We start from the raw sequence: 22,540 nt of genomic DNA on the forward strand, positions 1-22,540 counted from the left end.
TTGTTACATTATGGGAAAAGTGGGCAGGGGCACCATCATGTTGATAAATAATATTGCACCTTGCTGCTAATGGAACATCTTCTAATAATAGTGGTAGTTGTTCTGTAAGGAATTCTAGGTACATGCGGGGAATTTAGATGTCCTCGGAGAATGAATGGTCCTATTAATCGATCATGAATGAGTCCACACCATACATTTACACTAAATCTGTGTTGAAAGTTGCGCACGATTGTACTATGTGGATTTCCCTCTGCCCAAGTGTGTTCATTGTGAAGGTTGTTGACGCCATCTCGGGTAAATTGAGCTTCATCAGTGAATAAAATGGTTCTATGATGTTGACGGTTTTCCTAATTAACCAGTTTGCAAAATTCCAATCGAAGAGGAGGATCTGTTGGTTGAATACTTTGAACTTGTTGTTTATGGTAAGGAACATGCTATTTTTGCGCAAAGTTCTCCATACTTCAGACTGAGACACTGCGAATCGCCTAGAAAGACGCCGTGTACTGACACCAGGACTGCGTTCAGTAGCCATGATTATAGCCTCTTCCATATCTACATTATTCTGGGCAGGGCGATCCCGATAATTATTAATACTAGGAAGTTTACCTGTTACTCTTAGGGTACGAAATGATCCACTGATCGTTTTTGGGTTTGGAACTCTGCGATTAGGAAATCGTCTTCGGTATTCTGCAGTAGCAGCGGTTGCATTTCCGTCACAAACGCCTAAGACAAATACCATGTCGGCATATTCTTCCGTTGTAAATAACAAAGGCATTGCAATTCTGATAGTAAGTTACTTTAAAATACACTTCACTAACAAACGAGTAGTAAATTAATTGTATTAAATTGCACTCATTAAACTAGTACAGAATTGGTAACAAATAATTTGGATTCCTCAATAAATTGCAGTGTATTGTTGAACAGCTGATTTGTGGATACCAACTTATAAAAACATAATTTACCTTCTGTAAACTAACGTGACAAAGATATGTAGGTACATGATGTAACCATTTGGATAGTCCTAAAAAGTAATAGTATTATTGTTTTTTTAGTTGAGCATTAATCTATTAAAATCGTATTTACAATTGTATGCTAATCAATTATTTGTGTACCTTATATCATTACATTACGGTGTTTATTTACTAAATACGTATTTCTTGCTTGGTAGAATGTTTGTTGTAAAATTAAATTCCAGAAACTAATACTTCGCTGTTAATAGCCGTGTGGTGTGGCACATATATTTTATTCAGAATTAAATTTTCTGCAAGTTTCTTTGTAAAAATAAAAATGTTGGGTCTTCAAATGCCTATTTAACAAAATAATTGTCCGTTAAACCTTAAAAAAAAGTGGTTTTCAAAATTATTTTATTTCTGTTTTTTTTGTAGTATAACAAAAAAACTAAATGAGATACAGCTATGAGATGAACTTTATTCAATTTCTCATCTAAAAATCCGTTAGAAAAAGATAGCCTATAAATATCTCTTCATAAACACGCGGCAAATCATCATTTTGACCTCCTGCACACAATTTTTGGGTGAAATCTTCAATTGGCCATAACCCAGTAAGGAAGCATTTCCGGACCCATGTTTATATGAACTTTTTTCTTTATTTTTTATAGTACAATCAGCTCAGAAAGTGCCGGTAACACTAACCGAATCACCCTGTATAATTCCGGATGAAAGCTGATTGGCATTACACAAATTACTGACTGCGAAAACATGATTTTGTTGCGTTTTGTGTATAAAAACCTGTAGATAAATAAATCTAATTAACAAATTTTTTACCATAATTTTTAAACCATATTTTGTTTTTAGTTCTGTGTTTATGTACATGCATCGCTGCCAGTCAATTGTGTAAATTCACGGACAGCAGCTGATCGGCAGTACACATTTTACCGATTACTAAAATATATTTTTTTTACTATATGTTTGAACAGTTTTAAATATTTAACTCTCTTAATAAATTATCTGAGTTTTTTAATAATATTTTGCTTGCAGTTAGTACATTCTATATTACGAATTATGTCAACACTATTCTGCTTCATCTATTCGCAGACAACAGCTGATCGGCTTTACGCATATTACCAATTGCTAAAACATGTTTTTGTTGAGCTTTGTAATTAAACTATACAACCTTAGTATTTGTATTCAATTTTTCCTGACAAAATTGTCTTTATTTCTTTTTCAGAAGTATTGCTGTTTATTAAAATTGCTTAATATTTAACACTACTCACACATTAAATTATGATATTGTAAAAAATGTTTCTTTAATCTATGCATATATTTCCCAGTTTAATTAGTTAAAAATGCCGTTAAAGGTCACTAACAGTTTACAGTCAACAAAAGGCACTGATATTTTCATTATACCGTAGCAGTAGACACCCTGGTTATATTACATAAAGTGGTAACACTATGTTTCTAGGATTAAAATACACCCTCTTCATCAGATGACTGCATAGAATTGAAGAACACAAAATAACAAGAAAACAAAACATTATACACCTGCCAGCAAACTGTTCCTATTATCCTTTAAAACCATTCATTGTCAGTAACAAACTTAAAAAAAAGAATCATATGTCTATTTTTAATGTTGTTAAAACACACACACTTTGAATGGTTGAATGTTTTTTTTTTTTTATTTTTTACTCACAGTGGTCATTTTTGTGTTCATTACATGTTCCAGATGAGTGAAGGGTGTTGTCTTTACTACTAGTAGGGTTGATACTATTTTATTTATTGCTATTTATTTTATATTCCATTAAATACTGTAATTAATATATGTTTGGCATGACACAGATACTTCCTCATTATCAGTTGAGGCTAAAGAATTCTATCCCAAAGGCCATCCCAAAAGTGCTGATGCTTGTTATCCCCAAGAAGAACCAAGTGATGACAGTAAAATTACTGCTCAAGACAATGCTCAACAGATGGACAATGGAGTTGCTCCACACGAGTCTCCACACGATTCAGCGCAATCGTTGCTTAAGACAAATAAAAACAAGTTTTTAAACATGATGGGAGCTGAACAGAGTGTTGATGTAAGTTTTGATTGAGCTTTTAAAAACATTACTATGAAAATATTTTTATATGTGTATTTATTATGGTTATGGAAAACCATGAGAAATTATGGTAGCTAGATGTTTAACACGTTCGCTGCTAAAAATCCCTATATTCAGTTTTCGTATATGCTGAAATTTTAAAAATATATTTTTACCTTTGGTTGAAATATGATATAAATATTTGAAAATTACTCATTAGTCACAAAAATTATCACTACCATTTTGGGAATGTGGTAATTGTGGTTACCGCTAGCTCCTGAGGAGAGTCTTCCTTGCCAGCTGGTAACTCTAGTTACTGCTCGCACTGGGGAACACCCTTATATGGCAGTGCTAATATTACAAATGAATACTTCGTAGCTAAGTAAACTGTATTTTATTCGTTTTAAACAAACATAACAATATTTATACATAAATGTATAAACCAAAACGAATGTTAAAAGTTTATAAAAATGTGAAAAAGTGTACTCAAGTGCGTACTTGTTGGTTGCCTTAACAATTCCCTCTAAAAAAAAAGATATCCACAATCAATGTGAAAAAACTAATCGGAGATTTGTCATCTGGCAAAGGGGAACTAAAAATCTTTCCTGTCTAGTAAAGGGAATATCTTTCATTCCAATCCGGTTGTGAGCGCTCCATTGGGGGTGGGTTGGTCTCGTAATTAGGATCCTCAACTTCCGTGTCTGTCTGGTACTCCATATCGTCCATGTTGTCATCCTCATCGTCTAAACTCAATACGGGCTCTGTTGTGCGCCTAGAACTTGGTTATTGTACACCACTTGGTCCCGGAGGAAGATCCATTATGTTACACAATCACTTACTACTAAATAACTTGAAAAAATCATTAAAATAATGAAAAAGTCTTATGTGAAAACGAAGTGCATAAAAATGCAGGAAAAGTACCTCCGGAGGAGCGAGAAATACAGCATTGTGATAGCTCGAGTGCTGGCCACACACTGACCTGATTTCGGAACAAAGACTGTGGTAACCAGAGTTACCGCCCACTCCTAGTGGATCGTATCAGCGGTAACCAGAGTTACCGCCTGCAGCGAACGTGTTAATTCATTGTAAAACTATTTAAAAAATGTAATGGAAACTTATAAATATTGTCATTTTTAGTGGAATAGCAATAGTAATCCATAAGGGCCTATTTCTTTTTTTTTACACTTTCGTTTCTTAGGCAATTAAGTATATCCCATTCTGTATCCAGAGCAAAAACCATGTACCATATTAATTAGGTAAGAATTACTAAGTAAATAAAACATATTTCAAAGAAGTTAAGTGTTAATATCTCTCAATTTGTTTAGCAATAAAGTCATAGGGTCATCCCACATCAGATCATCCAGGCCATGTCACCCACCATCTCAGATTTTGATGAAACTTTACATTTTTAATCCTTCCATGTAGATGAGGGAAAATACCATATTTATCTTTACATTTATAGTGTAAATATAGGGAAAATTTACAATATTATTAAGTAAATTTCTGAATTCAGAAAAAAATATAAAACCTAGAGATCTTTATGTCGCTTTAAAAACACGTTTTTGGTACAAATCTATTTTGGACAAATCCAAAGTTTTCTGATGAGGATTTGATGTGCAATGACACCATAGCTAAAAAATTTCTATGGTCTTTGAGTACTTAGCAGCCAGATTTTTATTTTATTTATAAGTTCTATTGTGGTGCATTTACAAGAAATAAAACTATATACTTAACAGTCTTATTAATCGCAACATCTCAAACTACAAATTTAAACTTAACGATAAATAATTATGTGTGTTTGTACTATTTTATGTGAATTAATAAAAAAATTAACATCAACTTACTTTTCTTCAGCGCTTTAGTGGTATTAAGATCAAAGATCCCTGATGTCTTATTATCAGTTCAGTTTCAAACTTATACTTGTACATTATGAGCACATTAAGGCCTTTGTACCACTTATGTGATAGTATAACATTAAGTAGAACTGCTAATTCATATATTTGTTTGTTACGAGTTAAATTCATGTACACATAAATAAAATTGGTTTGATTTCAGGCTCTGAAAATTGACGCCATCGAGGTCTTGAATTTTTGTTGTAATCAAATAATCAGAGACCCAGCTAAGTTTCATGAGGTGATGGAGCTCACAGGAGAGGAGTTCATTGCTTTTTTGCCACATGAAGCAGTAATTGAAGTTATTGTGCAACGATTGTACAATAAGGTAAGTTATATTGATGTTAAATAACGTCTTGTATGCTGCGTTTTGAAAAATCAAATCCACATACTAATCGAAAACAAAGTTATACTGTACTTTATTTTTTTTTTAATGTGCCAATTGTGTGCCAATATATATAACGGTTACTTATGCAGTTGATAGGCCTTGAAGGATGTGAACACACATTTGATGGGAGGAGATGGTGTGTCATGCTGGTATCAAATGGTTGTATCTGAAGAATTGATGTTTTAGTTCTGTAAGAAATTATTTTATGTTAATTTAAAAATTAGCAATTTATATATTTAAAATGATATTTTGTTTTAAATGCAGACAGTAACCCATTCCGGTTTCGCATACCATGCAATGCGAATATTGGTTGGCCTCGTCCAACTTGAAGGAGCCATATTTGAAACTTCAAAAATCAGAGATCTTATGCTGAACTTGTAAGTAAAGTTTGAATAACTTCCTTTAAGGTATGGCTTATTTAATTCAATAATAACTTTATTCTTTAAATTTGCCAAACTACTTTACCAAAAGTTACACACATACGATGATCTGGAATATAAATAAACCATAATTTATATAACATGTTCTAAATCAAATAACATAATTGGACAGTATAAAACAGTAATTGTAATGATGAATAATTAGAATCATATAAACTTTTAACATTTAACAACTTAAACATGCTCATCCACATGCAGTCATAAACACGATGTTTACTCTTGTTGTAGAGCAAAACAGACCATGGGGCCAGAATTATTAAGAACCCATTAATACATTAAACAATCGTATTGTAACAAAACTGACACTTGAGTTAGCATCTCAAAGCATTCAAATCACTGCAAAACTATTTTTGAAATCACAAAATTCAGTTATAATGGCATTGCAATCAAATCCTATTTGCATCTAATTTTAAACATCAATGTAATGTATAACTTGTACGCTGTCAGAATAACATTGTAGTTAATGTTGGTCCAGTACTACAATACATAGTTTTATATGTATAAAACAAGAAATATTAATTTAAGCATGTTTATTGTGCATTAACAGTCACTGAAGCTTCATGACAATAAGTTATTCTTAAATTTAATAAAAATATTTAAATACACTTAGTATGTAGTAATGTACCAAAATATACAGTTTTCTTTGGCCTATGATAACTTTATACAGACAGTGTCTGAAATATGTGAAATCTCATATGATAAAGGAAGATTTAATCAACTAATGGAAGGCAATCAAAAAATTGTACAAGCACTAGACAGTAGCAACTGGTTCTTGATATGTACCTTCTGTTTCCATAGTTTAATTTATTGATAGCTTTTGCTCTGGCTCAATAAAATTATGTTTACAGCGTTCGAGATAAACTTAAGACCATCATGGAAACTCTAAAGACAAGTGCTGCATCTACTTTGAAGTTCTTGGCTCCGTGTCTATTCACTGCTGAACTTTACATTCAGCTCAACATCGGTTCCGATCGGATGCCTGTGATAGGATTGGCGATCCTTGAACTATTGGAGACATATTTCAGTGCAGAAAACATACCTCTCAGTGAGAGAGCTAGAACCTCAATGAAAGTTTTAAAAGTAAGTTATATAGTGCTAATTCATATAATTTTTTGTTAGAGTTTATTAGCATATTTGTGTTAATTATAACATTAAAGTATGCTGAGTGTTTTAATTACATAGGTTAAACTGAGTGGTGAATGTTGTTTTTTCTATTTATAGTGAAAATCAAAGTAGCTAAATCATCTCAACATACCATAGGTAAGCTCTTGGCTTGGGTTTAGTTTTATAAAACACAACTAACCAGAACCTAAATCATCAATTTACATGTCACACGAAATACATTGTTTTACAATTGTAGTGAGGTGTTGTCTAAAAATCCTCATTTTCTTATGTAAAAGTGCAAAAATTAATCAGGATAAACAAAGATGTACTGTGCCTACACAAAATTAAAATATATTCAGGTTGTATTGTTCAATAAAAGACTAGTGGAATAAAATGGTCTTTTCAAAAGCAAGTTATAACAGATCTCTTTTAAAAATATTTACAGAGTACAAATTGATGAGAAATTATACAATTTTGAAATAACCACAAAATGTACATATTTTAAAACCAAAATGGCATTTTATTTTTGGCATATTTGTCTTTAAAGCACAATACCTCTGGTGGTCTGAATAATGTTGATGCAAGACTTTTAAATATAGGTATCTTGGAAAGTAAAGGATTATTTTTATATACTTCTTAAGTCCTTGGGATCAGCATTAAATTTGTATGGTTGCTCTCCGATTGATGTATTGCGTGGCCACGATTGTGGTTATGGCTGTTTCTGTATCAGGTCTGTCCCCCAGCTAGGCAGGCCACACTTAGTGGACCTCTGTATTTCACAGGTATAAAATTCAATTCTTATTCAGTTGTGACTGGAGAGTGCTGCAATATCTCGCCCAAATAAGTAACTAAATTAATATTTCTCTATTTGCAGCACATACCATAGTAAACATTGGTTCGTCTAAAAATAAATAATCAATGGATTAAGCTTTAACCTTGGAGTTAATAAACTTTTGAATTATTGGAGAATTAAATTTAAATCTGCCATTTAAGGAGCAATTTGTGGTTTGAGGAGTGTGTTAGTAGTGTGTAATACTTTATTGGAGTGCTATTAATCATAATATTTCTGAGTTGGTGCTGCTATTTCAGCTTGTTGGGTCCTTCCTTGACAAGGACGCACCAGAAAAACTGTCAATGTTCATTGAACTAATGAAGACAAAAATGAACGAAGATAACGAAGTGGATCAAAGCATACTAACTATGCTCCAGAATCTCATTGATTTGAGGTTGTCAAATTGGGGGTCCAACCCGGAGGATCCTGAACAGACTACCACTTCAAGTGAAGACAACAATCAACAGCAAGTAAGTACCTAATGTAAGATCTTGTATGTACAAGGCATGTTCAAAAGGGAAATAAATGTTATTTTCCATTAGAAACTATGTTTGTACTTTAACCCCTGGCATTTTAAAAGCCGCTCTGTCACAGGCAGTATTATTGGAAAATGCTATACTGTTTTTCACTTGAATGAAGGTAAAACTATAACAGATACATAACAGTCCCCAATTTAGTTTTGTTTTTGAAATATTTATAAAAGGAATTGAAATAAAAATATAACAATAAAATAATTTCACTTTTATTCTCATGGAATAGTATGTGTATTAAGAACTAATTGAGAATATTCCAAATATGAAAAATTTATTGGTGATAAAGATAATGTAATGAATAATATCATATTTTTGTAGAATATTTTTTTGTAATTAAAAAAAAGTGTAAATTCAGTTTATTTATTCCAGTATCTTTTTCTAAAATAAAAAAATATGAATAATTTTAGGGTATATTTTGAATACACTGAAAATCAATAAAGAAATAGGTTTGAAGTATTGTTGACAAAGTGCATTTGAAATTTTAAACTTGAATATCCGAGTCGTATTTGTTTATTTCATAAAATATTATTAAATTAAAGCTATGGGATATGTTCACGAAAATATGGGCAAGAAGAGATGGAAGGGAATCCAAGTGTGGCAGGAAGCAATAGTTTTACCCATACATACAAATATAAAAATTAAACAGGTAATTTGTTTTGCAAAAAAGCGGCTAGCTGATGGAGGACCTACTCTTTGTTTGTTATTGGTAGAGTGGGCGACATATCACTTGTTCAGCCTTTCTTGCACAAATATCTGTGATAGTCCTGAACTATGCACCCCTAAACAGTACCACTTAGTCATAAGCGGGTTACTGTATCGGTAATGAAGTGTGTCACACAGTTATAGTTAATTTTGGCCAAAAATGAAGACAGCATTATAGTTTCCAGTGTGTATATTTGTAATGAAAGAAGAAAAGTATTTCTAGGTTATACTCAGAACACTTTTGTTTGCCTACAGGTTTTTGCAGGACCATCGTACCTGCAACCACAAGAGCAGCTTTACCATGCGAATGGTCTTCAGTGTTTACCGGCTCCAGCTCCGGTTCAAGAGCATTATCCACAAATTGGTCAACAGCCTTTTGAACCAGTTGGAGATACCCAACCATTCCTACCTATGGGCGGAGAGCAGATATTCCAAGGAGAGGGACAACAAATTATCCCACTAATGAACAATTTGAACTTGATGCCCGGCCTGCCCTTACCCACCAACTTGTATTACCCAGGACATTGTGATGTATCGTACCAATTTAGTCAACCCGTTTTGGATGGCAGTTTTGTACATGTGAACCCAGTGAATCAAGCTCCACAATTCCTGCCATATCCCAATTATGTACCCACTATGATCGAGAGCGCTGCAGTACTTTATGCTCCAGACGGCACAGTAATGGCACCGGATGAAGAGCAGTTTTTGCGGAACAACATAAATAACGAGTTTCCATCTCCGTAAGTATTTTCTATTAGTATATTCGAATGTGTAGTGCATGCTTGTATATGTGTGTATATATACAGGGTGTTCATAAAAGGTTGTCACTAACTTTTGTGGTTGATAGTACTCATTATTCCAAATAAAAAATGTCCTATAAACATAGGTTTCTTTAGCTTAACTTGTTTTAGATGTAATAGTGTTTTTCTACAAAATACAAAATGGTGACTAGCGGCTAAATGAGACATTTCTCGTCCTATGTTTATATAACATGTTTTGTTAGGAATGATCAATATTATTAGTCACAGAATTTTGTGACACCCTGTATATATCATATCACCATCATATCACTTCTTTTAAATTATTGGTATTTAGCATTATAATTTGATATGAGTATGTTGAATTAGTTTTGTCAGTAGTAATATTACTTCTGTAATAAAAAACAATAAGTAGAATTATTCAACTTAACCCTTCCCACGCCGTATACGGATGAATTAAAATTGTAGACTTTGACCAAAACTCCAAATACAGTTACTCGTATATCCGATATTATAGATTATGTCTCTTGGAGAGTTTTTTAGTTAACAAAAGACGTTTGAAATGCCTGGTGCACTCTCTGTGCTTATCACGGTTGCCAAGGAAGTATTTATAAACGACCTTTACTCTGCGACAGGGGAAGGTGAGCGCCCTTTGTCTAACTCCTACCACCTGCTTGTCAGTTCTGCGTCTCCTACAGAGCCATAACCAAACATATCCGTGGCGTGTATTTCTGCTTTCTCGGTTGTCACGAGTGTGCGTTTACTACGTATCTCGTTATTATTCTTCATCATATGGTAGTGTTGTGATTAGTTTGAGATATTTATCTTGTTGAAATATAAATCTTTAAACTTTTCAGTTTAATTGCATGTTGCAATAAGATTAAAATTTAAGCATTATTGGGTTCCTTGGAGTAAATGAGGGTATAGAAAGTAATACAAGTATTGGTATTAACTGTTGCACATTTAATACAGGATAATTTGTATATGGGCATGTTTGTTTATGTCAGACCTGTCGGTCTCGTAATGATGTTGCACGGGTCCCATAAGTTTCTGTTATAGAGAGTGCTGTGTGAAGATGTGATATGTCAAGAATTTGTCTGTAAACCGTTGGTATATGTGTAACAGAATCAGAGGATGTGTTGGGTAGGACAGTTAATAATGTGACTTACATTTACAACTGAGAGATGGACAGAGCAAGTTTTGTAGGATCTTGTGGTAGAAACAATCTTGGAGTTATTCTTAGTCAGATGTAGTTTGCTAGATAGATCCCCCCTCCCCCCCCCCCTTTAACAGGTTTAAAGTCATGTAGACCTACAGATTCTCTAAAATGATACATGTTTAAAATTCTCTGTTTAATTTGTTTTGAATAAGTCTTTGTTCTGTTTGGAAAATGATAATAGATTTTTTCTCTATAGTTTTTGTTTATTTCTCCAGCTGTTAATGACAAAATTTCAGTTCTGTATTGTTGTAGTTTGGGCTCAAAAGTCAACTTGTTTAGGTCTTGAACAGGTTTAGTTTAGTAGGACGTGTTATTTATTGAGAATTTACAAACAGCATCTACATTCTTTTAATGTATGGATACAGTTTATTCATGTAACTTATTCGATCTTAAGCTCAATTAAAGTCTGTTTTTAAATAAAGCTGTTCTATGACATTATTACTTAAGGGATAATAGTATGTGGTTTGTCAATGAGTTCTTTTGATGTTACAGGCGCTCCAGCCCATCGATGTCACCTGGAGTGGATGAGGCTTACTCAGAGTTCCTAAGGAATTTACCCTCGGTAAGTAACCACTACAAGTAGTAATATAATAGTCAACACAAGGTTTAATATAAAAGTCAATCCTTGCTAATTTTTTTAACATTTGTATGTACAAATTTAATAATAGAGCATATTTCTACGTCAATGGCATCTACATTTTTGAGTATTTAAAATAGGTAGTTATTTAGAATGTATCACAAATTAGAGGGTTTAATATTTCAAAATTTTGTGTTTTGAGGGTCAACTAAACCAAAATCCGAATTAAATCGAAAAGTAAGTTTTGTTTGCCTAAAAAGTCTTAAGTTTCATTTTTCTGTCTGAAACTGTTCAAAAAATAATGAAAGCTGAATTTTTATTACAGTATGATTATGTTTACTATCATATTTAGTATATCATGTACAATAGTTAGTGTTACAGCTCAGAAACTTGTTTGTATTGGCCTATGAATAATTTCATTGTATTAGGAAATTTTTGTAGAATATGCTCATAAATAAACAGTTAAATTATTATTGCGCTTTTGGAAGTTTTTTCATACAAACATCATTTGCCATAATGTGCAGGGGAATTTTTTTAACAAAGCTTTTAGTATAGACTCAATATCTTAGCTAACTTTGTTCAGATCTTCATGATTTTTTTTACTAAAATACTAACAATGAAACACAATACATCTATAATATTTATATTATATAATTATTTTTGTGTGCTTCAAAGTATTTATTAACTACAAACAACAGAAACTTTATCTTCATCCAACAATCGATTTTGCTCTCCTGAGCCATCACTTTCACGATTTATCACAGTTTTGAGACAACATATCACAATCTTAAACACTTTTCTAAAGTCAAATCACTATAATCAAAAAAATGAATCGTAAGTTAGTGCCTCAATATAACGTCAAATTTTGAGAGATTAAGAGTCCGACCTAAATACAGAAACCTAAAAACCAGTTGTGAAAAATCCAAATTGATTACTTTAAAGTAATTAAACTGTTTTAAAGTAAATGAAAAGAAAAGGAGTTTATATGTCCTTTCTTTTAAAGATTTATTGTTCTCTCGGTGAAAAAGATATAAATTAACCTACACTATACATTTACTTTCGGCAAAATATTCTTGTATAACATTGTTTGAACCCCATATCTGGCAGTCCTGACTGTAATATTACAACTTGTATAGAATGTTGCTTTTTCTGAGAGTGAAAATTTGGATTGTAATAATTTTATTTTATTTTATTTCACATTAAACTCATGAAGTGTGTACGTCTATACGTTTAGGGGATTCGTTCGATTTTATCTTGTTTAATGTGTAATTTGTACGTGTGCAGTCGTAATCTTTTATGATCGAAATTGTAGGTGGTTGTCTTGGGTTGGTCTAAGAGTTTGTCAGGCAAAGGACTTTTTACGGCTTGTGAGAAAGAATGCTGGATTTTTTAAACTTGATCTTCATCTTGTTGGCTGACCTGGTGAATGTCCTATCAGCTTCTTTCTGTATCCCACTTGTGTAAGTTTCCTGAACGAGACGCTGCACACTAATGCCTTCAGTCGCACTGTTAACGTCTTGCTGTCATGCCAGTCCGAATGGCAGAATGCCATTTCGCAATTGTTCAGCGCATGTCAAGGACAATATTTGACTCCATCCAACACGGCCAACAAGATTTCTTCGAGCCAACTTCCGAATGGTTCAAATAAATCAGTTATTTTGTTCGTTACTTCAGTAGCTGTTGTTCAAAATCCCAACATTTTCCATCTCTGTACTGTTGTATAGTTTGTTAAACTTGACACATTAATTTTTATGTTGGACTTTTTTTATAAAATCGTTCGTAACAAATATTTGTTCTCTTTCAACTACGAGGTATGTGAGTAGATCACTTATCCTCCTTGTAGTAAATACTGCAATCATAATGGTAATAATTCAATAATAAATCTTTTAATTCTTTTATAGTAAATAGGTGTTATGTATGACTTTTTTAAGTGTTTCATAATTCGTGGTGTGAATAAATCAAAATAAAATAAATTTTGAGGAAATCGTAAAAATGTGAACGGAAAATTCGGTACTTTGGGATTATACCGACCACACCCAGACATGAATCGTTATTTCACATTTCGTTTCTACTGATTACTAGATTAGCGTAGAACAATATTTCGTCAATATAAAACAGGAATTGTCTTATCGCAAACCCCTCCCCATCCTCAGACAGAGGTCAAAGTCGAGCGTCTAGTAGATAACGTGATTGCAGTCTCGCCGCCCGTTCAGCTGGTGCATCGCTTTGTTGTACTTCCGTGTTTTACCTCTACATTTCTCCAAACACAAAAATTCAACAAAAACAATCATTTACCAAACTAAACTCTTTATTAAAAAAACACTAAAAAACTTGTTTTTATTCTTGATCACATTCCGCCACCCAAAATGCGAGTGCCTCCGGCCATCAGCGCGGGCCTTGGCAGCACCTTCGGTGCTGCCCCGCGCTGATGTCGATGAAAGAAAAACATCCCTCGAGATAGTACCTATCAGTAAAATATCAAATTCTAGAGGGGCTAATCAGAAATATAAATTGAATTGTAATGGAAAGGCAATTATGTACCGTGCAAATCACGTGATGCCGCGCGGCCTGCCGTAATCAGGATTCTCGAGAAAGATAAGATAACAGCGACAACAATACCGATCACAATACCTGGAAATGCTTGTAAGTTTGTAATTTTGTAATTGAAGAGTTGTTTTTTTTCGTTCTATCATGTTTGTTTCTATAAATTTCTATTTTTGTGTTCTTCATACTAGTGTGGTCGGTATAATCCCAAAGTACCGAAAATCCTAAAGTGAGCAATGTTTGGATATGTTGGCCAAGAGTTATTCGTCCATCTATATTTTCAATTTCTGTTTGTGATTACTGGATGTCCGAACGCTTAGATCACTGAATGAGTAACCAATCATCATTTATCTAATAAAATATTTTTTGTGTTTTTCAGGCCAGCAACGGCAACAACGGAAACTAAAGAAGCTGTCACTGAATTAAGGGGGCTGCACTTTGCTAGTAGAACTTAACAATCTTTAAGTTACACGCATATTTTCTTTTGTTCATTTAGTTTATTGAGGATGTTTTCCATATAAAAATGTATTCTTTTGTTGTTTATTTGGTTTATTAAGGATGTGTGAGTACTTGAAAATCAAGTTTAGTTCAATTGCAGCTTAATACAGCTATGAACAAATCGTGATACGATTTGCTTGCAGCCTTATGTGGCACAAAAAAAGATAACATACATTTCTTTTAAACGTATGGAACAGTTAAAAGTGAGAGAGGTTAAAATAATAAGATTGAATGTAGGTTCTCTAATTTCCGTAAGATGTCCAATAGGAGTCAATTAACCCCACATCTAGTATAGTCCATGTATATTTTGTGCTCACACATCCCTAGTGTAGTTATATTTCCACTATGTTGTGGGCTGTGTACAAGTACAGGATAATCATTACGAATGACAGAAGTAAATCAATTTCATACCACAAGTGTTGACTACACTGGTAATAATCAAAATTTGCTCTCACCCAAAGATTTTGTAATCTTATCTCTTTAATTTGATTTCTATGTATTCCATTCTTTATGTATACAACATTCAATGGGAATTCTTTGCTGAATGTTTTAAGATTCTGTCATTCTTTTGATGCTCTTGTATTTTGAAATAGTGTGTTTTAGTACTTATTTGCGTTTGTACAGTGTTTAATTTTCAACTGTACTTGTTAAGTCTAGTAAAGTTTAATTGAGGTTCGGTGCAGCTATGAACAAAACTTGATAATGATAGGAGCTGAGAACCTTTTGCATTGTATAGAGAGGTGGCCACCCGACCGGGATTAAGTTGGGAATTTACCTACTAGGAATATTATATGGGAAATTTAGCCAGGAATCTTCCCGCAGAACTGGGAAAATCTCAAAACAATTTTTCTGTCTCTAAAAACATAAGTAATCAAGAAATAATTATTAATAAACATACAGTAACAAAAAAAAAAATAAAAAAAAAACAGTTCCCCAGGAGGGCTCGCCGCTGGGTGGTTTATACCTCCCAGTTGAGCCCACACTGGGCACAGCAAAATCCGAGGTGTCACTTAACTCTGGGCAACCCTATGGATGTCTGGGAGTGGCACATGGATATCCAAGAGCGGTACATCACCAAGCGCATATGTAGTTTGAATTAAAGAATATTACATTTTCGACCGAAAGAAACTAGCCATTTGAAAAGAGATTTTGAGTGGCCACCCTGTTTAAGCACATAACCCAGTTGTTTATGTAATCAGTAGAGAAACTTCCTTTGAGAAAAAAAATCATCGTCAACCATGATAGTTTTGGTGGGTGTCAAAATGGTAGGGTATTAAGAGACACTCTCATTTTGACACTCATCAAAACTGATTTGGCTTACGATCATTTCTCTGTCAATTTCACAGAAAGCTACGCGTGTGCTCTAATACAATGCAAACTAGTTCTCAGGTTCTAGACTCTCTAATTCGTGCTCGCGTATGTTTAGTATGTTCAGTATTTTATATATGTATAATTAAGAACACAAGTGATGACTAGATGGACTGAAAAAGCTGTTTTCCAAAGATCTTTAGTCTTAAGTCTTACCTTTAATGTATTAATGCCTTGTTAAGTGTAAAACAATTGTAAACTTGTGACTGTGTGATGAATTTTTAAGACACTTGTTGCTCAGTTCACAATTCTTTATTTATATTGTAAAATAAGGAGTTTACTGCTGATTTATTTAACATAGTTCCTTCTCTTTATTGTTCATTGTTATACTAATATATTGTTCGTTTTGCATTTAAGTTGTGTTAAATTTAAAAGTTAAGTGTATCCATTTTTACTTTTTAACAATGCTTTTTATTATATCCACTGAGTATTTTAAGCTTGTGTTTTAACAATATTTTCATAGTCTTATAAAATGTTTTAAAAGACTGAATGGTAGATTTATTTGCACTTGCCTGGTAAATGTGGGTAGTTTTATCATAAAAATTACTTCAAAGATGAAAAACTTCAGTAAAATTAAACATTTCAAATGTGTGAAAGAAAAGAAATTCCAATTCAAACATATTTTGATACAGAGGAAAATATTGGCTAGGTGAATTGTTAGTTGTAGAGGTATGCAAATAACTTAATTAATTTTATAAATTTCAGTTTTAAGCCGTTGGGATCATTTTTTGTAGTTCCTCTATTTGATTTGGATTTGAAGATGAAATTTTAGGTTGTTTAAGTACGTATTATTGTTTCTATATGTTACTGGTGTTGGTGGGAACACCTCCTTTATCATGCAGAATGTTAAATGCCGTCTTGTTGCTTTACTTATTAACATAACATATATTTTGTGATACTTTTGCAGTTATTTATTATGTATATAATTATTTGCATATCTCTCAGAATGGCTAATCATTTTTACACAAGTGGTCTCTTAATTTTAATGTAAAATCCACTCCCATTATCCAGGGGCGAATCAACCATGTTTACTACAACACCGTCGTGGCTTATAAACTGAAAAAAAACGTTTTAAAACTGTACGGATAATTAAAATTTAGTTGAACTTAATGTTCCTCCATTTTACAAACATTCACAAACCGCAGCAGATCGATTGAGAGTAGACTTTGTCAATTTTTATATTTTTACTTTTAAATAAAATTTAAAGTTTACCTTCCTATGTATATTATATATAAATGTTAGACATTGTTATATTATGTAGTTATACTGTTGCAGCTATGTGATATACTCTAAGTTACCTTAATAAAGTATATATGTACACAGAAATATATTTAAATGTAGATATGTACATTAAAAATTAAATTTTTATACAAAGCGCTTAGCTTTAGTGTTCATCACATTCCGGTATTTTGTTGAAACGTTATTTTATTGAATTAAATATTTGAAACGTTATTTTATTGTTCCTTTATTAACCTTGTAAATAAGTATCATTCATTTTTACAGACATTGGTTAATCGCAATGAGTGTGATTTGGTGTTAATTAAATTAATTTTGTGGCTTAATTAATCCAAAAGAAGCTTTTTGTTAATAATAAAATTTTATGTGAAAAAAGACTTGATCATAAAGTCAGTGTTTCTCTCAGTACACCAAGCACTTGAATGCATCTAGTATTCTTAAAGTTTCAAAAGTTTAATGTATTTTTGTGCTGTGACAAAGTATTACGGAAGGGGTAAAATGCCATTATTTAAAAATTTTGTTAAAAAAGCTAGAAAGTAGTTTTACAAAGTTGTCTTGCTTTAATAAGTTAATCATACTACGTTTATTTATTATTTTTTGTGAAAATACTTGTCTTTCGATTTTTATAAGTACATGTGTCTAATTGGCCACAAGAATGGGAATTCCCTGGGCTTGTGTAAGGTAGTTTTATTTTACAAAGTTTTTCAAACCTCAAATTTATTAGTGCTCCATAATTATGATCAAGTATATATGATAAATATATTTTGATACCGTGATTTGTTTACCAACTCATATTTTTAACCAATGCATTTTTGTGCTGGTTATTATTTTTACTTTACTTGACCCTCCAACTGATGACTGACGGCACAGATGTTCATCGATACCGCTTGTGAACTGATAAAGGAAGCACAGTCTGTCAACTTTCCGCTATTATTGCATGAAAAATGTTTTGAGTTATAAAGACATAACTTGCACCAGTTGAATCCTCTAGTCATAAATACCAGTTCATTTTATATAGTTTACATTCGTAATATTACTCGTCAGCTGATATCGATCCAAATGCCGCACGGCATACAGCTGACCGACTATGCAGCTGGTGACGCACTGCACGGCCTTGACGATCTTTGTTGTTACTGTTGCTAGGTTTATTATGTAGGCTAGTTGTTTATAATTTATGGTTATTTTGTGAAAGGGGCGATCCTCGTTTAAATTATATACGTGAACTATTGGATAGTGAAAATATTAGTTCTGATGATGAAACTGACATATCGGCAAATAAAGTGCATAATATATCTTGATATTTCCTTGTCAAATTTGTTGTCAGGCAATCTGGATGATTATTAACCGGTGGAATGTGAGTTGGATTGTGAACATTGATAGTGACAGTGAAAACAATCATTGTCTGATATTCCTCTTGCCCAAATAATTCATCATACACCAATATGGATACGCGTAATGCCTAAAAAAGTTATACACACTTTACATTTTATTTTATAATATTTTTGTTCACTACAAAACTGTGTATATTTTGTTCTATCTCAAGTCATATGAAACTTAAAAAACTGTACAAATAAAAAACAATACTCTAATAGGTGCATATTTGTACTATTTTAAATTTTTCTGATTTCTAAAAAAATTATATACAACACTTATTGTTTAGCACATATTTTTAAAAAATATCCGCAAAATGTACTGCGCAAAGACAAAAACCAGTGTATCATTCTGGGAAGTTTCTTATTATCAGTCGGAGGGTTAAAGTTCTCAATTTGCTTTACAATTGTTTATACTCTTCGATTTAAGTAGTGAGCAAGCAACATCAATAATCCTTTCAGTGCCACATTTGGTTGTAGTAGGGAGTATTAGTAGTGACCATTGGTGTATCCAGGGGGAGGTTTTGGAATCCCTCCTGATACATTTATTTGTTTTGGTGTTGCAACTAAAACAGCAGACACAAAACTCGCCCCTGCATTTTTGTGAAAAGACAGGTCCATCTACAACCTGTGGGGTTTGACAACAGTACGGATGGATACAAAACTAGACAACAGTTTTACTCAACGGTTGTAAAACATGTAGTCGAGTAGTTAATGGCCAAACTAGTGGCAACAAAAATTATGGTGCTAGTTGGTCATTATTTGGTGTATTAAATGATTTAAGAATGAAACAGAATTTTTCCAGATATTTGTCATCGTTCAGTGATACAAAAAAATCAGTAACGCTACGGTTACTGATTTTTTTTGTATCACTAAACGATGACAAATGTCCGGGAAAATCCTGTTTCCTTCACAATCCCTCCATCGTCAAAAACAAACTTCAAAGAATTTAAGAATGGCTTAGCCCATGCTTAGTTGTATGTTTTCAACACTGCCTGCTCTCCGTTGTGAACAGCACTACGATTTGAAACTAAATGCACATAATCAAAACGTTAGAGAACATTGTGATTCATCTAATCATAAGCTTTTTTTGCAATAAACTTGAAACTATCTGTTACTGTAACTTATTTGCATTAGTTTAAATTCAAACTCTTGTACATACTCAAATTTTATGCGTTCTTATGCAATTCAAATTTGTTTCTCGATAAAAAGTGATAAGAGTTTATAAGCAGTTGATAAAAATAAAGAAATAAAAAACAATAAATACAGCTGAACAAATATCTCTATTTTTATGCAAAATCTGTAAGACTTACATAGTTGACAACAACGTATCTAGCAAAAGTTTAACTCTTGACTGATGTAGATTGTGCAGCCGGCTGGGCCAGTAGTGTTGAGCTTTTCTTAGCCGAACTTGCTTAGACGGCGCAGCGCCGCTATCGTTTCCTACACCTGTGATAACCATATAAGTTGTATATAAAAATTGTGTTGATGTTACTTGTTTTCTAGTGTATTTAGATTTCACTTCTGAAAAACTTTTGGAAATGGTATTGGCCTATTTTGATCAGGATATAAATAAGACAGTTTATTCCACAATTTGTTTTACTAAAGGACAATCCTAGAAGTGTTTTAGTTCTCGGTATTCTGAAAAACATGGAACAATACATAAAGCGATGTTGCAACTCTCACACATGTAGCTGGATTCACGTCATGTTTTTTTCCCGCCAACTCTCCTACCAGCTAATTAGAACACAGATCAGACAGCTGATTTGCGCGGCAAGATGTGATTTTGCTAGAGCACCGATAGCACGGTGCAAGAATACTCAACACTGATGATGACAAGTGATCTGCTTGCGAGTACACTCATTTACAGCTGTCAAAGGGTTAATACAGCTAAACAGTTATGTATAATGTACAATCCCAACACGGAATCATAGCATCCATAAGTATTGTTAAATAGACTGTTGTCAGGTTGTCTTTGTCCAAGCAGTTGTGCACAACCTGTCTCCACACTACTTGTGTTGCTACGGTTGTGTCAATGAGACAGCTGTACACAAGCCCAGAGCCGCAGCTACATACTTTTCCAAAGGGGGCAAATCCTAAAAGTGCCGCCCTTTCCCAATCAACTCAGTCAGTTTAAAAATTTACTTTTATACAGCTTCTAAATTAGCTTGTAAATAATCCAGAAGTAATTTATTATTGTAGTCGCAGTATTTTGTACCAATGATAAAACTGGTTTATAACTTGTTTATTAGAAAGATGATGACAAACCAAATCGTTTTATATATGTAACTTTTTTATATCTGCCGTTAAATTACATACATTTTAATAATTACAAAATATTAATATAGCCATGATTAAAAAAATATTCGGACATTAATATTATTACTTACTATTTTCACAATGGAACAACCAACAGTACAAATTTTTGTTATGTTTCTCTAATGATTATTGTGCTGTTGCTGTCATTTATACTTATTTGATATCCAGTGATTATTTTAAGTACTGAAAATGGACCTTGCAAACCCATGAATGAACTATATTGTGTACAATTGTTAACTGCTTTAATGTAATTGGGTCTTAAACCTGTATTAAAGCATGCAAACTATAAATAAACAGCACTAACATTTGACTTTCAAGTTACGGCAGTCCAAAAGCTGTGTTTATAAACAAAACGGACTGATTTTTTTATAAAAAAAAGCACTCTAAACTCTGCATGGAAACTGTATAATAAATTGCCACATGATAAAAAAGAATGAATATTATTTTTTAACTTTTCTAGATTTTTGGCTGCAAATATATTAATTATATCAAATGAAATTTTTATGCTCTTTGATGTTTAATTGATATGGTATTTTGAGTCAAATGAGATTTTTATATGCTTTTTGATGTTCAACTTATGTAGTACTTAAATTTTTTAATCTATTTCATAGTGCTTCTTAATCATTTTTAATTAATTTTAGCTTGCTCTCAACTGAAGCGATAAAGTTGGGAGGTTAAGGAAATTTGGAGTTATGTTTGGGTAACCTTCGTCTAAGTGTTGCACATTAATAATAATTGTAAAAGTTGGTTGAGGTTAAACAGTGGGAAAACCTATTTCTTTGACCAGTTCATCCTTGTTTAAATCTTCTAGATAACTGTCAGCCAAATGTTTTTGCTCTAATTTTGACCCCTTTAAATCGATTTCATTTATTTGAGATTAGTGGCATAGCCAAACAAAACTCTTAGCATGGCACTATAAGAGTAAGAAGAAGATGGATCTCCCTTAGGCTGAAAGCACATTAACCCTTTGCGCTCTTAAGGCCAGCAGCACTCACCACACCAAGGTTGCAGACAGCTCGCGTTAGTTTGGCCGTTGTTTGTCCTCGCAACTCGTATGGCCAGTACAGATGGCCACACTACTTTCATTGGCAGCTCGGCCAGATCTCATTATTTGCCTCAACTGATCAGAATTATTTTTCAATATCCTCCGTATTATTTGCATAGTAATTTAAAATGTTAAAAGAAGAAATGAAAACTAATTTAAAATTTATTTTTAATGAAGCTTTCTAATAAAAAGATAAACATTAAATTGGGAAATTTACCTCTTATACATATATTGTTAAAAAGATATGTAAATAAAATATTATGAAATAGGCATTTTCAGTTATATTATACTCAGACATGAACTATTTTTAATGTTTCTCAGTCTTTACATGGAATAAAACTTTTAAAAATACACACCTATGTGTAGTCATGAATAGTTAGCACACGTCTTTTAGTAAAATGTTCTAGGTTTCTATCACTTCAGTGTATAGGCCCACTACTTGTCATTCGTCTTACTTGCACAGTCAATGTTTAGAAAATAATTGTAGGCTAATTTAAAATATACTGCTTTACCTAACCATTACTTTAAAAATAGCTGTTCGATATGTTTCAGCACTCACCATTCATTATAAAACAAAGAGAATATTAGATAATAACTGCTGTTTCGTGGCCAGTGGTGCTGGCCTTACCAGCTATGGACGTATTATATCTTGGTTAGTTAGACATACAAGCTGTGATA

General features: G+C 32.7%; 1 protein-coding gene across 3 annotated transcripts in view; it reads left to right on the top strand.

The window, feature by feature from the left end:
- LOC124368866 overlaps positions 1 to 17,344 on the top strand; it is a 38,867-nt gene extending 21,523 nt beyond the window's left edge. For all 3 annotated transcript variants that reach the window (XM_046826328.1, XM_046826329.1, XM_046826330.1), the window contains 8 exons: positions 2,796 to 3,037; positions 5,093 to 5,257; positions 5,582 to 5,694; positions 6,606 to 6,837; positions 7,951 to 8,163; positions 9,184 to 9,668; positions 11,398 to 11,467; positions 14,406 to 17,344. In XM_046826328.1, coding sequence (XP_046682284.1) covers positions 2,796 to 3,037; positions 5,093 to 5,257; positions 5,582 to 5,694; positions 6,606 to 6,837; positions 7,951 to 8,163; positions 9,184 to 9,668; positions 11,398 to 11,467; positions 14,406 to 14,432 — 1,547 coding nt within the window. In that variant the 3' untranslated portion in view covers positions 14,433 to 17,344. The remainder of the gene's footprint in view (positions 1 to 2,795; positions 3,038 to 5,092; positions 5,258 to 5,581; positions 5,695 to 6,605; positions 6,838 to 7,950; positions 8,164 to 9,183; positions 9,669 to 11,397; positions 11,468 to 14,405) is intronic.
- Positions 17,345 to 22,540: the final 5,196 nt, after the last annotated feature.

This window comes from Homalodisca vitripennis, chromosome X (genome assembly GCF_021130785.1).
Source record: "Homalodisca vitripennis isolate AUS2020 chromosome X, UT_GWSS_2.1, whole genome shotgun sequence".
Lineage (NCBI taxonomy): Eukaryota > Metazoa > Arthropoda > Insecta > Hemiptera > Cicadellidae > Homalodisca > Homalodisca vitripennis.